Source organism: Hipposideros armiger, unplaced genomic scaffold (assembly GCF_001890085.2).
Source record: "Hipposideros armiger isolate ML-2016 unplaced genomic scaffold, ASM189008v1 scaffold_64, whole genome shotgun sequence".
Taxonomy (NCBI): domain Eukaryota; kingdom Metazoa; phylum Chordata; class Mammalia; order Chiroptera; family Hipposideridae; genus Hipposideros; species Hipposideros armiger.
In genome coordinates this window covers 2,257,970-2,274,664 of record NW_017731414.1, presented here as the reverse complement: position 1 = coordinate 2,274,664, position 16,695 = coordinate 2,257,970, and the positions used below count along the sequence as shown (strand labels likewise).

General features: G+C 49.5%; 1 protein-coding gene across 1 annotated transcript in view; it reads right to left on the bottom strand.

Annotated features, from left to right (window-relative positions):
* SLC25A42 (solute carrier family 25 member 42) overlaps positions 1–16,695 on the bottom strand; it is a 34,161-nt gene that overhangs the window by 6,575 nt on the left and 10,891 nt on the right. The window contains exons 2-4 of the mRNA XM_019641872.1: positions 2,498–2,610; positions 2,114–2,219; positions 503–528 (exon numbers count right to left, since the gene is read on the bottom strand). Of these exons, the coding sequence (XP_019497417.1) occupies positions 503–528; positions 2,114–2,219; positions 2,498–2,578 (213 nt within the window). The 5' untranslated portion in view covers positions 2,579–2,610. The remainder of the gene's footprint in view (positions 1–502; positions 529–2,113; positions 2,220–2,497; positions 2,611–16,695) is intronic.

Genomic DNA, 16,695 nt, shown 5'->3' with positions numbered 1-16,695 from the left:
CCCACCCCAGCCTGCCTCCTCCCCACTCCGCCTGCCACGCCTCCTAGCCCCTCCGCCAACACCCCGCCTAATTTTGTCCAGCAGGGACACCAGGTTTGCAGAGCAGGTTCAGAGCTCTGCACAGAAGGTGTGTTTTGGTCGGCGTTTGTCTGGTAGTCTAGCTTTCAAAAATATTCTTTCTTTATTAAGTAAGCCAGCTCTGTGTTTAAAAATAAATCACATAGTAAAACGTGGTTTTAGCATAAAATCCCCGCACCACCGCCTCAAGGACCCCAGGTCTCCTGTTCAGTTCCCAGGGCGCACTGCTTCGAGGCAGATCTCAGGGTGCCAGGACATGCGTCCAGGCCCTGGGGCCTGGCAGGGGAGGCCTTGGGGGAACCAAAGGGAAATAGCACCTTGAAAAGCATCTCCCCACTCCCCCAGGCCTCTACCCCCTCCTGCCAGCCCAGCAAGGTAGCTGGTGACAGCCCCAGAGCCAGGGATTGGTGACCTAGTGGCTCACCTTGGCAGAAAATCTTTTTGAAGACACTGGAAAAAAAACCAAAACACAACATAGACTGTTAGATGTGAAGGACAGGACTCCGTAGTCTGTGTGACTCCCACTGCAGGGGTCTGTTCTGAACTGGGGAGTGATAGCAGCCCCTGAGAATGCTCTCCCCTAAGGGCTGAGGGGCTAGCATCCTGAGCAGGGTCACTCCTCCAGGAAACCTCCTCACCCCTGTGCCTTGGGCCCCTCTGCATGCCAACTTGTCCCCAGGAAGGGGGGCTGAGCTGCCATCTGACCCCCAGGACAGTGAGGGACAGCAGGGGCCTGTGGTAGGACACATCTCTGGAGGGTCAACACTTGGCACTCCCACACCAGCTGGACTCCAACCAAACCCCTTTGAGGGAGGCATCACAGCTGCTAGCTATGTGGGGATCAGCCCAGGGGCTCCAGCTCTGCCAGGACAAGGCCAGGGCGGTCTCTGCCTGGGGTGTGCCCTCTCTTCTCGATGGCCCAGCACAGGTGCCCCTAACCTGCCTCTCCTACCCTCTGTAGCTGCCCAGCTCACTCCCCTGCTCCTTGGTGTACTGTCGCCAGGAGCTGGAGCCATGGTGGCTACAAGGATCAAGAAACAGGCCATGATGGGTCTCGGTCTTGCGGCCTCTCCCTCCTCACTTCCTGAGCCTCTGCAGTGTTCCCAGGCCACCCCTGCATTCTTGTCTGTGTGGTTGTGTGCGCACAGGTACTGCCTTCAGAGTTACACGCAGCTCCCTGCAGGGCGCTACGCTGCATTTGCCAGGTAACAGCGCTGCTGACATGGGGGAGCAGACACAGGGGAGCTCAGCCGAGTGCCTGCTCTTCCCACAGCCCTCAACGGGGCTGTTGAGGTTATTGTCCTTGTTGTATGGATGAGGAAACTGATGGGGACCAGCTTCAGGAATTGGGGAGGGCCTCTCCTCTCAAAGAGCTGACGGGGCAGGGGTCCCGTGTTGTGACTATCCTTCTGCCCAGTGCCAAGCATGCACCGGTAACTGTCTACAGGAAGGAAAGGCCTCATCTTAAGGGGACCCTGTGCCTATTTAACCCTAAGGAGAGAGGGGGGATGGTTTCTTGAACTGTGTCTCCCCAAAAGACATATCCATGCCCTCGCTCTCTACCCCCCGCCAATCCTGTGACTGACGTTAATCAGAAACAGCGTCTTTGCAGATGTCATTATATTAAACCAAGGTTGTACTGGAGTGGGGTCACCCCTAATCTAATGTCGGGTGTCCTTATAAGAGGAGAGGACAAAGGCATTGAGGGGAAGGCAGAGATTGGGGGGATGCCACCACAAGCCAAGGACACCTGGGGCTGAAAAAGGCAGGAAGTCTCTTATAGAGCCCCCAGAAGGACCCCAATCTTTCCAGCACCTTGATTTCAGACTTCTAGCCTCTGGAATTGTGAGAGAATAAATTCTTATTCTGAGCCGCCTGGTTTGTGATAGCTGTCCCAGGACACTAACAGAGTTTTTAAGTGGATTTAGGAGGGATTTTAAAAACCAATTTTCAGTGCAGTTTAGGGGGCCATGGAGGAGGCGGGTGACTGCCTGGCAGCATCCTTGCACAGGACAGACTGACAGACAGCATTTACCTTGGAAGATGATTTTGGTTCGGTCCAGGGGAGCTACTGCTGTTTTGGCAAGAGCGCCGGCCACGGCCCCTGACAAGAGGGAGCTGAGAACTTGCCTGTGATCACTCTGCAAGAAACACACAATGACACGGTCTGTTGTCAGAGAGGGAGGGGAGGGGTCTGCTCTGCTGGGGACCATGTCCAGTGAAGACTCTCTGACCCCTGGACTCAAAACTGCTCGCTCAGAGCCCAGCAAGGCCTCAACACTCAAGCCGCTGTGCATCTCTTGGCCCTGGACCAGGGTGGGGGTCGAGAGAGGGGTGAAGGAAGGTGCTCCTCTGTGACAGGTGCATGCACACAGGAGAGGGACCTGTGAGAACACCCCTGGGGAGGCCAGGTACTTGCCTTTGAAGAGATGGGCGAGGGCAAGACGGCCTCGGCATCCTCACGCAATCGCACTGCACCTTCCTTCACACCATTACCCATTCCAGGCCGCTGGGGACGGTGGAGACTTGGTCCTGGGCAGCAAGAGAGGGTAGAAGTCCAGGTGAGAAGGGGTCTCCCCCACCCACCCTGTCCCCCAGTCACCTGATGCCCAAACTGCCTGAGCCGGTGTAATTTTCCTAACTTGGCGTCTGTCTCCCTGCAGGGAGAGGATGCTGCACCAGTACCCAGATGCCACTGTCCCCTGCACTGATGGCTTAATAATTCACAAAAGCCTTTTTATTTGATCACCACAAACAGGCCTCTGAGTCATCAGCTTTTTAAACCTAGTACCAACTGGGTAGGTGGACTCAGAGAGGGTAAGCCACCCCAATGAGGTCACACAGCAGGAGGTCAACAGCATGGTGAGCTGTGAGGCATGGAGGCTGGAGGGCCTTGAATACCCTCAGCCAAACGCCCACTGGGTTCAAGTTAGCTTGGACCCAAGCCTCTGTCCACAGAAACAATTTTAGAAAATTAATCTTTTTCTTACTGTGTGGCTGCCTGCTCTTTACAGCTAAGTTTACAGCAAGGGCCCTAATATTGGGTCTTTGGAAAAGTCATGACATATTTTGTCTATGTTTTTCAAAGGTCATTTATTTATATAAAGAACAAAGATCAATCGATATAATGCCCGTTTTGTTTGATAACCTTTTGCCATCTTTCAGTAAACTTCATAATTCCTCGTTCACAGAAGGACCTGTCTTTATTGGCGAAAAACTGAACAACATGCTGATTTACAGCCTCATCTGAATTGAATGTTATACCACTCAAGGAGTTTTGAAGAGAGTGAAACAAGTGGAAGTCTGATGGCGCAAGGTCAGGCAAGTATGGTGGGTGTGGCAACACATCCCATTCAAGCTCCAATCATTTTTGATGGGTGATCAAACTTGTGTGTGGTCTCATGATGGAATACAATTCCTTTACAATCAACAAGCTCTGGATGTTTCTGGATGATGGATTCATTCAAACTGTCCAATTGTCGACAATACACATTTGAATTGATTGTTTGGTTCCTTGGTAGAAGCTCGAAAAACATGACACCTTTAAAATCCCACCACACTGATAGCATAACCTTCCTCTGATGAATGTCTGCTTTCGATGTGGCTTGAGGTGAATCATCACGTCGGGACCAAGACCGTTTGTGCACCACATTGTTGTAAACAATCCACTTCTCATCACCAGTTATCAGTCGCTTCAAAAAAAGATAATTTTCCTCATGTTTAATGAGCATATTGCAGAAAGTTTATATGCGCCGTCAAATGAACTTCTTTTGAGTTCATGCGGAATCCAAATATCGACCTTGCTTACATATCCCAGCTTCTTCAGGTGGTTGTGTATGCTTGAATGATGGATGTTCAATGTTTCTGCAATCTCTCGTGTCATGTAACGTGGGTTTGACTCGATCAATGCCTTTATTATGTCATCATCAACCTCGGTGGGCCTCCCTGACTGAGGAGCATCGTTGAGATAAAAATCACCAGCACGGAATTTTGTGAACCATCGTTGGCACTGACATTCTTGTAGAGCATTGTCACCGAGCATTTATGCAACTTTTCACAAGCTTGATGCGCTTCTACCCTTTATGGAAGTAAAACAGTAAAATATGGCAAAAATGCATAGTTTGGTCTTCCATCTTCAACTTGTTGTAAAATCTCCAAAACTCCACCAAATCGCCCAATTTTGTTTTAGAATGAAGCTAGAACTGTCAGTTGTCAAATGACATAGCAATAACATAGATGCAAATGACTCTAGTACTTCCAAAAATGAACTAGTGCCATCTGTGGCAAACATGCATCATGACTTTTCAGAAGACCCAATACTTGATGATTCCTCACTGGAAACCTACATTTATCCTCTGAGTGGAAATGCACACAAAGCTCAGCAAACCACAGTGACGGGACCAGGAGGAACGGTGAAGGACAGGTGTCCTGAGATGCCACCGTGCACCGGTGTCCTTTGAGGTCTCAGTTCCCACACTTTAAAATTATCCAATAAATCAATCCACTTTCCTGTAAAATGATGCAAGTGATGCAGATGTGCCCTGAGCAGACCGTGGAAGCCCCACCTATCCTCCGGGTCTTCCCAGTTACCCCACATCAGTTCTGATGCAGAAGGTTCTAGAAAGCACAGCAGGATCCCACTTCATTGGCCCTCTGTTGCTGTTTTCTACTAAAAAAAGGCCCCGGCTCTGAGAGAAATAGCTGCTTCCAGGAGGGAGCAGGAAAGGTAGGGATGAGCCCAGAGCACCCTGAGGTGCCAAGGAGAAACCAAATCTGAGGGGGTGTGACAATGAAACATGGCACCCAGCTGAGTCAGAGACCTCCCAGTGACCAAAGCTGGAACAATTTGAGCAACAAAGTCAATAAAGCAGTATTGGATTTTAATCCAAAGGATAAAATATCCATGAGTCCATACTAATATAAATGATTGAATAAATAAATAGGGGAGAAGAGATAAATCTTCCATCAGAAGAGCCCCAAATAATTGGTGCAAATGCTCTGCCCTCCAGGAAGGGGAGAGGGACTCCTCACCCTTAGGTGTGAGCTGTAAACAGTGACTTCCTTCCAAAGGGGAGAGCACAGAAAGGAGGAAGAGGAGAAGCTTTATAGTGGAGACGCCTGACAGACACCACGTCAACCAGGTGATCAAGGTCAACATCACAGTGATAAGTCATGTTGATGGCATGCGCCCTGGTCACAGTGTGATGAAAAGGGCACTTTAAGCCTGTGGTCCTCCTCCCCACACCCATCACCCCAGTGCTAACGTGAGAGAAACACCACACAAATCCTAATTGGGGGCATCCTACAAAACACCTCACCAGTTCTCAACACTGTCAAGGTCATCAAACCAAGAAAGTCTGAGAAACTGTCTCAGCTCAGAGGAGCCTACACTACACTAAGGAGACATGATGACTAAATGTTGTGTGAAATCCTGGGACAGAAAAAGGACATTAGGGGGAAAAGAGGAAATCTGAATAAACTATGGACTTTCATTAATAATAATGTGTTAGTATTTTGGGGGCAGGGGGGAAATGGAGCCACTTCAAATGGAGCCAGAGCTGCCATCAAGAGGAACAGCCTTGCATGTCTTACGCCTCAAACCTTTGGAAGATTAATACAGGGCAAAATAATCTTTGTACTGGGCCTAAAGAAACATTGTGTCCCAAACAACTATTTGCAAGGATAACAAGAAAGCAGACTGATGATTAACAGACTGAAAATTAAAAACATTGTTTAGAATTAGTGTCACTACGTTAGCTTATCTGCACCAGCAGAAATGCCTTCCTTCTATTGATGTAATTGTTCTTCCCTTTCTCATAAATACCCATTGCCTTTGTCTCCTAATTGGAACTTTATTTGGGTTTCTGCCTGAATCAGTGCTTCCTCAGTAGCTGTTCTTTTTGATCTCAAATAAATGCTTGTTGCCTCTCACTTTGGCCTTTGATTTTTTAGTTAACAATTTCTTCATTAGTTATGACAAATCTACCATACTAACGTAAGATGTTAAAATGGAAGAAACTGGGTATGTGGGGTGGAGGGGCTGTTATCTTCGCAATTTTTCTGTAAATCTAAAACTGTTCACAAAGAGAAACCAGGCCCTAGCAGTGTTTTCAAGCTAATTTCTGGGGTGTCGGCCTGTGGGATGCACTGAGACTGTGTCACCTCCACCCCCATCACCTCTGGCTGTGGCTCATGCCACCCCAATACTCAGGACCCTGGGGATTGTCCTTGCATCTGGGTGCAGATGGTGCTGAGTCTCGTGGGTATGTTGAATGTGAACATTACAGAAATGTTGAATTCTGTAAAGCCACCTTCTCGAAAAAGGATCCAGCCCTTCGTGCACCTGCAGTGGGTGAGGTGCCCATGGCCAGGTGCCCACCCCAGTTCCTGCTCCAAGCTCCCCAGGTTGCAGTTTTGTGATAAACCATTTTCCCCAGGCAGGCAGGTTCTCACAAGCTCAGACTTGGGGCTGCTCATGGAGCCCACTGGACCTTACGAGGGCCTACTCTGGGATCTCAGTGCAGACGGCTCAAATGGGGCCTCGGTGTGGTAGAAACAGACAGAACAAACTCATCACACAAACTGGTGCAGACCTATAGAGTGTGTCACTGCAGGTGACAGGGATTCAAGGCAGGTCATGAGGAAGGTCCCTGCAGGGGGCTGAATGGTGGCCCCCAAAAGATATGTCCACCCAGAATCTGTGAATGTGATGTTATTTGGAAAAGGGTCTTTGCAGATGTAATTAAGGTAAGGATCTATCATCCTGGATTGAGGACAAGTGATCTGATAAGAGACAGAGGGAAAAGGAGACACAGACAAAGAGAAGGCCCTGTGAAAACAGAGGCAGAGACTGAGAGGTGCCCTCACTAGCCAAGGAACGCCTGTGGCCACCAGAATCTGGAAGAGACAAGGAACGATCCTCCCTCCCCTAGCGCCTCTGGAGGGAGTGGCCTACATACACCTTAATTTCAGGCTTCTGACCTCCAAAACTATGAGGATAAATTTCTGTTGTCGTAAGCCACCCAGTTTGTGGTGATTTGTTATGGCAGCCAGTGGAAACTAAGCCAGGGACCCTTTTAGGGGAGAACCTGGGGGACATCAGGGCCCCCACAACCCCAGCAGAGTAGGCAGTGTCAGTCTGACAGCCAGTCCCACCAGGCTCCCACTGCCCCCACCCCTGCAGCTCCCCAGGACTGCAGGGTTTGGAGGGGAGAACATTCTTGCCCTGGGGGATTGCAGGGGTGGGGGTGGGGGTGGGTCTCAAGATTTTATCCCTCAGGCCAAAGGCTAATAGAAATGAAGAGCTCTTTGCTCTTTCAAATCAGTAAAACAAAAAGCAAAAAACAATACAAGACAAAAAAACGCAAAAAAACCAGCCAGGTCACCAGAACAAAATAAATAACTTAAAAATATGACAGGTGCCCATCTGCAATCATGATGTGAAAAGCAGGTTTCACCCTCAGTGAGGGGCTATTTGCATGTGTGGGGCAGTAACACAACCGTGTGATGAGGTAGGGGTGGCACCTCTTTGCCTTAGAATGTGTGCTCTGACACAAGTGAGCGTGTTCACAATGAACATGAAGACTTGTGGGTGAGTAAGGCCACCACCGCCAGCTGCTAGTCCCAATGAAGGGAGGGAGGAAGACAGGGGAATATGTGCCTCATGTCCCCACAGGAGAATGCCACCTGGCTTGTTACTGTTGGGCAAGCCCACCTGGATCCAGGTGGGCTACTGCCCAGATGTGAAAACCAGAAGCAGACCAGGTGTTTATAGTACGCTGTCAACAGCGATGAAGGCTGCTGGACGAGGGAAGGGCCGAGGTGGGAGGGGGCCTGACTTTTTTTTCCAATTACAGTTGACATACAATATTATATGAACTTCAGGTGTACGACATAGTGATTAGACATTTATATAACTTACGAAGTGATCCCGGATAAGTCTAGTACCCACATGGCACCATACATAGTTATTACAATATTATCTATTATAATCCCTATGCTGTATACTTTACATCCCATGACTGTTTATATAACTGGCAGTTTGTACTTCTTAATCCCTTCCCCTTTTTCACCCAACCCTCCCAACCCAGGCCTGGCATTTTATGTATAGACTCTCCTACAGTTGGCATTTCTCGTCTCCCCACTTACCTACTCACTAGTGACAGAGAGGGGACCAACCCACATGTCCCCACCCCCCAGTGCCCTTCCCTGGTCAGACACCCTCACACTGCACTCAGGGACCCCCTCCATGCTCCCCACTGACACCCTCTCCACAAATTGCCACATGATTCTGAATTCATGCACGCCTATCCCAGGGAGGCCCCCACCCACTGAATTGTGCCTCCGACTGCCCTGCACAGCATCCGTGCTCAGGACAGTCACCAGGTCCCCTCTGCCACCAGTATGGAGACCCCTGGCTGGGACTTCTCTGCACCCAGCACTCCAGGCTGGGTCCCCATGTCTGTGCCCAAGAACATGGGCTCCCTGGGCATGATGATGAGTCTGGAGCTCATCATCAGTCAGATGGTGACCAATGGCCCACGTGGCCTAGGATGAGGCCTGGAGCATGGTGGGTGGCCTCAGCGGGCACACAAAATCCAAGTGCCAGAGTCACCTGCTCCTGTTCCGACTTCCTTCAGTTCCTGCGGTGCCTGCTCCCCTCCTTCTCTCTGGAGCAAGAGGCCTAGGCTCTGCACCAAAGCAGGCAACTCAAGGAGGAGGTTTCTTAACATTCTTTTGTTTTCGTTGCACTTTGTTGCTAGTAATACGGAATCTCTTTCCTCTTAAAAAATTGTTCAAACTTATTAACTAACCAGTTATTTAAGAAATCTTTTTAACTACAACCTACACTGAGAAATACATTTTACATCATACACTGATACTCACATACACTCATGCATGCATGCCCTAAGGAAAACTAAAGTTTCAGAAAGTAAAAGATAGCTCTTTTTAAATGTAATTTGCTCTGCCATCTCCCTTTCCCTTCCCTCTATTTATTTATTTATTTATTTATTTTAATGTATTTGTTTTTATTGGGGAATTGGAGGAGGGGAACAGCGCTGGGGAATCGGGGGAAGGGGAACAGACAAGTTGCTGTCGTTTTGTTCTTCAGTCTAGTTGTGGAGGACGTTGCTTCACTGGCCTATGTTGGTATTATCATTGCGCTCTTCCCTGGTGAGGCAGATCGGTCGCCGGCCTCTGGACGGCTGCTCACGGTAGCTTATGGCAGCCCACTGCAGCAGGGGTTGCAGACTACGCCGTCACCAGCGACTCACAGCAGCCCAGCTCCAGGTCGAGCTGTTGTTCACCATCTTAGCTGTAGAGAGGGCAGTGTCACTGGCCCCCATGTGGGATCCGAACCAGGGCCCTGCTGCTCAGAGCTGGTGTCCCAAGCCAGCTCTAACCAACACGTCACTCGGCTGGGCCCCCTTCCCTCTATTTAATTTCAATAAAGCTGATCATAACCAACTAAACTGATTTCATGAATAATGGGTCTCACCGAGCATACTCAAACCACTATATTATAGGCTGTGATTCATCAGGTGATCTTCATTTCTTTATTGTTTAAAAAATAAGAGAAAACAAGCCCAAATTAGAGTCACTTGTGCTAAGCCCCAAATTACCAAACTGAGACTTAATACCTAACTTAATTACAGTTTCAGCCTCTCCCAGGAGTAGAATCTTAAGCTAGTCAATCTGGAATCACCTGGTCAGCACTAGTGCGGTCATCTGCCTGATAGACCCCTGCTGTCCCCTAAAGGAAGGTGACCTTGCCACAAACAATTCTCTCTTTGCTATTAACTTCCTTCTGCCTTTAAAAGTCTTTCACTTTGTACAGCTCCTCAGAGCTCCTTTCTGTCTGTCAGATGGGACTGCCTAATTCATGAATCACTGACTAAAGCCAATAAGATCTTTAAAACTTAGTTGAATTTTGTTTTTTTAACATTATATGTTTTATAATGTTATATATATACACACAAACACATACACACACATTTTAAGCTCTACCCACAGCATTTTATCTGAGTTTCTTTTTAAGGTTGTAATACAAAATGTCCTTTAGGTGAATTTAAGTTAGAAGAAAATACCATGAAATGAATCCTAGAACAGGGGTGCAGCCTGTAGAACTGAGGGAGGAGGTCCCCAGGGATCTCGGAGTAACTGGGCTCAGGAGTCGCCTTGGGTCTCTGGCCACAGCAGAAAGATGCTCTCTGGGGTCATGAGTACCCTGTGTTCTCTGAGGTTCAGAAGGGTGAGGGGGAGAAAGCAAGTCACAGCCTCGCCCTGGGGGCAGGAGTGAGATGGGGCAGCCACTTGCTCAGTGTGACACTGTTGCTCCTTGACAAGCAATTGCACACCTGGCCAGAAATTTTAGGAAGAGGCAAAACCCAGATGGTACCTTGTAGGCTTCATTTTGGGGAGGAAAGACAGAAAGTGGGTTTTGCTTTAAAACCCACATTTGGCCTTCTCAAAATATAAGTCACTCACAAGCTCAAAGGTGTATTTATAAAAAATACTATCTGGGGGGCCAGCTGAGTGGTGCGTTGGTTAAGAGTTGGCTTGGGACGCCAGCTCTAAGTAGCAGGGCCCCAGTTTGGATCCCACATTAGGGCCAGTGACACTGCGCCCTCTACAGCTAAGATGGTGAGCAACAGCTTGACCTGGATCTGGGCTGCCATGAGTTGCCAGGAATGGCGCAGGCTGCAGTGGAGCTGCAGTGGGCTACCGTAAAGCTACCATGGGTGGCTGGTACCTGGCATGGGTGCCTGGCAGCCGGCGGGAGCTGCCAAGAGCCGCCGTGAACGGCCGTCCAGTGGCCGGCAACAGATCTGCCTCAGTCGGGAAGAGCGCAATGATAATACTAACATGGGCCAGTGAAGCGACATCCTCCACAACTAGACTGAAGAACAAAAGGACAGAAACTTGTCTGCTCCCTTTCTCCGAGTCCCCAATGCTGTTCCTCTCCCCCAATTCCCCAATAAAAATCTAAGAAAAAAATAGTATGTGGGGGTGGCTGGTTAGCTCAGGTGGTTAGAGCGCAGGCTCATAACACCAAGGTTGTTGGTTTGATTCCCACATGGGCCAAGGAGCTGCGCCCTCTACAGCTAAGACGGTGAACAACAGCTCAACCTGGAGCTGGGCTGCCATGAGTTCTGGTGACTATGTAGGCTGCAGTGGGGCTGGCCGGCAGCTGGCGTTAGCTTTGGTGAGCCACCATAAGCAGCCATGAGCAGCCGTCCAATGGCCAGCGAGCAACTGCCTCACCTGGGAAGAGCACAATGATAATACCAACATGGGTCAGTGAAGCGACATCCTCCACAACTAGACTGAAGAACAAAAAGGACAGCAACTTGTCTGTTCCCCTTCCCCGATTCCCCATGCTGTTCCCTCCCCCAATTCCCCAATAAAATCTTTAAAAAAAAACCAAAAAAAATATCAGAACCACAGTGAGATATCACCTCACACTTGTTAATATGACTATTATCAAAAAGAAAAAAAATAACAAGTGTTGGGGAAGATGTGGAGTAAAGGGAACCCTCGTGCACTGTTGGTGGGATTGTAAACTGGTGCAGCCATTGTGGAAAGCAGTATGGAGATTTCTCAAAAAATTAAAAATAGAACTGCCATATGACCCAACAATTCAACTTTTGGGTATTTACCTGAAAGAAACAAAAACAGTACCTCAAAAAGATATCTGTACTTCCTTGTTCATCGCAGTTAAGTCATGGAAGCAACCTAGATGTCCATGGATAAATGGATTTTTTAAAATGTGATACAGGGCCGGCTGAGTGACTCAGCTGGTTAAGAGCTCGCTTGGAAGCGCCAGCTCTGAGCAGCAGGGCCGCGGTTTGGATCCCACATTGAGGGCCAGTGACGCTGCGCCCTCTACAGCTAAGATGATGAGCAACAGCTCAACCTGGAGCTGGGCTGCTGTGAGTCGCTGGCGGCGTAGGCTGCAGTGGGGCTGCAGTGGGCTGCTGTAAGCTACGTGAGTGGCTGGCAGCCAGCGTGAGCGGCTGGCAGCAGGCGAGAGCTGCCGTGAGCGGCCGACCAATGACCGGTGACTGATTGCCTCACCCAGAAGAGCGCAATTATAATACCAACATGGGCCAGTGAAGCGACATCCTCCACAACTAGACTGAAGAACAAAACAGCAATTTGTCTACCTGTCTGTTCCCCTTCCACAATTCTCCAATGCTGTTCCCCTCCCCCAATTCCCCAATAAAATCTTAAAAAAAAAAGTGATACATATACACAATGGAATATTATTCAGTCATAAAAAAGAAGGAAATCTTGCCATTTGCGACATGAATGGACCTAAATCAGACAGAGAAACACAAATACTGTATGATCTCACTTATATGTGGAATATAAACAAAACAAAAAAATAAACCAAGCTCACAGATAGAGTACAGATTGGTGGCTGCCAGAGGGATGGGTGGGATAAGGGATGGGTGAAATAGGTCAAAAGGCACAAACGCCCACATATACACTAAGTTCTGGGGCTGTGATGTACAGTGTGGTAACCCTAGTGCTGCCCTGTGGCTCTTCCTGCAGAAGAGAATCTGTTTAAAGTTCAACTGCACATGAGTGGAGGCTGAGTGGCCTCTGAAGTGAGCTACCCGCGCAGTCTCGGGTGGCTCATGCCCACGTGGAGAAACGTGGGGGAATTGGGTTTATGTGAGGGGTTGGGGTGGGGGTGGGGGTGTCCGGGATTGTTCCTTAAATATACCTTCAGCACAAGAAAAAAAAAATTGTAACTATGTGTGTATGGTGACGTATGTTAACTAGACCTATTGTGATGATCATTTCGTAATCTACACAAATATCAAATCATGTTGCACACCTGAAACTAATATAATGTTATATGTCAATCATACCTCAAAAAAAATGCAAAAAAAAAACCACCCAAAATAAAATCCACCTTAAAAAAACACCTATCAGATAAGAAAGACAATATACACAGGCACAAAAGCCAGACCATGCATAAAGGTGGAACTCTGAACAGGCCACCTCTGTAGCAACCAGCCAAGGAACAAACCACCCACAACTCCTGTTAACAATCAGCCAAAAAAAAACGGTTGGAACTTGTTTGGTGACCGTTTTGCTCCTGCTTCCAACTCAGGACCAATCAGAGAACGCCAAATATATCCCCTAACCAATCACGCAGGCTTCTCCATGCCAATAGCCTCCAGTGGGGCCTTCCCTTCCCCACCATAAAGCCCTCTCTCCCCTGTCTTCCTTGAGTCTCTGCCAAGTGCAGGGCTGGCAGTTGGCCCCCTGGCTCTAGCAAGCTCTGAATAACAGGTTCTGTTCCCAGTTGGGTGGCCTTCCTTTATTTCTACAGGTAACTGAATGAATGGGGGGAATCCCACAGAAGCATGTGGGGAGGGGGGTGTGCACTGGGAAGGACACAACATCACTTCTGTAGGATTCCTGCCAAAGACTCACTGCCTCAGTCTATTCATGAGGAAACATCAGACAGACCACTGTGAGGGACACTCTACAAATGGCGGAGCAGTTCTCAGAAAATGTGTGAACGTTGAGGAAAGACTGAGAAACGATCACAGATCGGAGGACACGAAGGAGACAGAGGACTAGGTGCAATGTGCGAGTCTGGACCAGAATGGGAGCATTAGGGCAAAAACTGGGGAAATGCAAATTCAGTCTGGAGATGAGTTCAGAATGTTGCATCAATGCAAATTTTCTGGTTTAGATAACTACTGTGACACAGAGGCTAACAATGGGGGCAGCTGGGTGAAGGATATACAGGGGCTGTTGTGATTTTTGTCACTTTTCTATCAGTCTAAAATTATTTCAAAATGAAAAGCTGAAAAAAAAATGCCTTGAGAAATCCAAGAGCTTCTGGGATGTGCCAAAGTTTTCAAAGAAACACATTTCAGATGTCTGGCTATCAAGGGTTTGGCCCAGTGACCTGGCTCCTCTCTGTCCAGTCTATGTCTCTGAGCCAGGGGTTCAGTGTCATGGTCCGGGGAAGGGTGCAAGCAGCCGTGGTAGCCCTGTGTGAGAGATTCATGCTGCCTGGTTTGTGGCGTGACCCGTGTTCTTCCTGGCAGGAGCACCTGTGATCCTGGCCTCTCCTTGGAGTGGGCTGCCAGGGATCAGCAAATGCAGGGCCTCAGCCCAAGGCCTTCCCTGGGGCCTGCCTCTGGCTCTGCACATAGGTAAGAATGGGGTGAAGGACATACTCCACACCATGGCACAATGGCAACTATTGTTTATTAAATCCTTTTGCCTTACTGTTCTCTGATCTGGCCATTCGAGGCTGCTTCACAGATGGTGGAGCTGAGGCAGCTCAAGTCCTTGCCTGAGAATCCTTGCCCAAGACCGCTATGGTATAATAATAACCACCATGGTAATAACCACCGCCACTAACAGCCGGAGTGTCGCTGGCTTATCTCCCCACTTTGCCAATGAGACATGGAGAAGCTTGACCGGACCAAGGGCCAAGGGAAACTCAGCCTTGAGACAAAAAAACAAACCAAGTTCCAAAGCCACAGCCATGTCCTTTTCTACGGAGCCCAGCCCCCAGGCAGCCTCAACATGATTTTATCCTGAATGATTCTCCTTAACCCAAAAGAACTACAGTGCAGAGAAGGTAGGAGTGAAGGTCTGGCCACACTCAGAGGTCCCCTAAGGGCACTGGCAACGCCAAAAGATCCCACCAGCTAAAGGAGCTAACCTGGGTGAGCTCAAGGGGCAGACGTCAAGGTGTGCCCGTGGGCGCTCGAAACCTGATTGTGTAGACAGAGGCAAGGCAGTGCAGGGCACAGAGGTGTGCCAGTACAGGGCAAGTATGTGCTCTTGCTCTGCATCCTGGTCCCTGCTGCGCCCACATCTTCCTACCACCCCGATGCTCTCTATGTTGCCCAGGCTCCTGTGACAGTCCAGCCTTCTAAAGGGCACTCAGGGCCTGGAGACTGGGCATAGGGCACTGAGGAGAACTCACTCCTAGTGAGAGGATCCCAGACAGGAGGAATGGCTCTGCCAGGCAGGGCCAGGGCTAGGTTCAGAGGCCCATGAGTGGGGGCTGAAGGTCCTGGAATCCTCTTGTCCTGACACTGGAGGAGGTGGTCCTTCAAAGGGGAGCGCTGCAAGGCCCAAAATGTAAAGGGCTGTGGTGGGCTGAATAATGGCCCCCAAAGATGTCTGTCCTAACCCCCTGGAACCTGTGAATGTTACCTTACATGGAAAAGGGAATTCTACAGATGTAAGCAGGTTAAGGATCCTGATATGGGGAAACTTCCCCGGATTGTCAGGATGTCCCCAAAGTCATTGCGATGTCCTCACGAAAGGGAGGAAGGGGGGTCAGGGAAGATGTGACAATATAGGCAGGTTTCTGAGAGATGTGAAGATGCTGTCGTGCTGCCTTCAAAGGTGGAGGAAGTGCTATGGGCAGCAGCACAGAGGCGCCGCTGGAAGCTGGAGCAGGCAGGACACAGACTGTTTCCTGGAGTCTCCTGGAGGAGCATGGATGGCCCTGCACACCCATTTTAGACTCTGGCTTCCAAAACTGAAAAAATATAAATCTGTATTGCTCTTAGCCTTTACGTGTGCGGCAGTCTGTTGTTACAGCAGCCACAGGATATTGACACAGGATATCACAAGGAAGAAGTGTAGCTCATGGGAGTGGAGGCCCTGTGGACAGCTCCGGGGAGTCACAGGGAGGCTGACTGCAGATCAACATAAGACAGTGAGACGCCAGGACAAAGCCCAACCGCTGCCTGGTGAGAAGGGTTATTCAGTCTCCGTGCTAGACCCTGCTGGCCCTGGGAGCACGGCGCAAACAGGCACAGTGCCTGCCCTCATGCAGTGACACAATCTATGAAGGAAGCAAACAGAGAGCTGACCAGGTGATGGGGGCCTAGATTCAAGACTGGGTGGTTGGGCCAGACTCTCTGAAGTGCGGTGTTGGGGCCAAGGCCTCGATAAACAGGGAAGAGATGGGAGGTTTGACAGTTGCTGCATTCAGGCAGTGAGACAGGGAGTGCAAAGGCCCAGGGGCAGGAACTAGCTGGCCAGGGAGAGAGTGTGGGTTGAGGGAGACAGGGGTCACTCTGGGCTGCAGTGGGGGAGGGGTGCAGCGAGGCAGGGAGGCCCAGAGAGGACACCTATGGGGTTACTCAGGTGAGAGGGTGGGGTCTCATGGAGGGAAGCGGAGAGGGATTCAAGAGCTTGTCCAAGCTCTGATAAGACCTGGGGGTGGTGGGGTCATTTTCTGGGAGGGGAGGCTCAGGTGGCACCAATGTAGGGGGAGAAGGCCCCTGTTTGAGGGCCCCACCTTGGCAGCATTCTCATCCATGTCTCTGTAAGGAATGCATGGTCTTTGCCCCTCTCTCCCAACTTCCCAAATGAAAAGAGGTTGTCAGGACTTCTGGTACCACCTGGTTCCCTCACACCACCAGGGAGGATATGAGCACAAAACACACAAAGCACCTAAGTTCAATTAAAAACACTCTGAAGGGGCCAGCCAAGTGGCGCATTGGTTAAAAGCTGGCTTGGGACACCAGCTCTGAGTAGCAGGGCCCCGGTTCGGATCCCACATATGAGGGCCAGTGACACTGCCCTCTACAGCTAAGATGCTGAACAACAGCT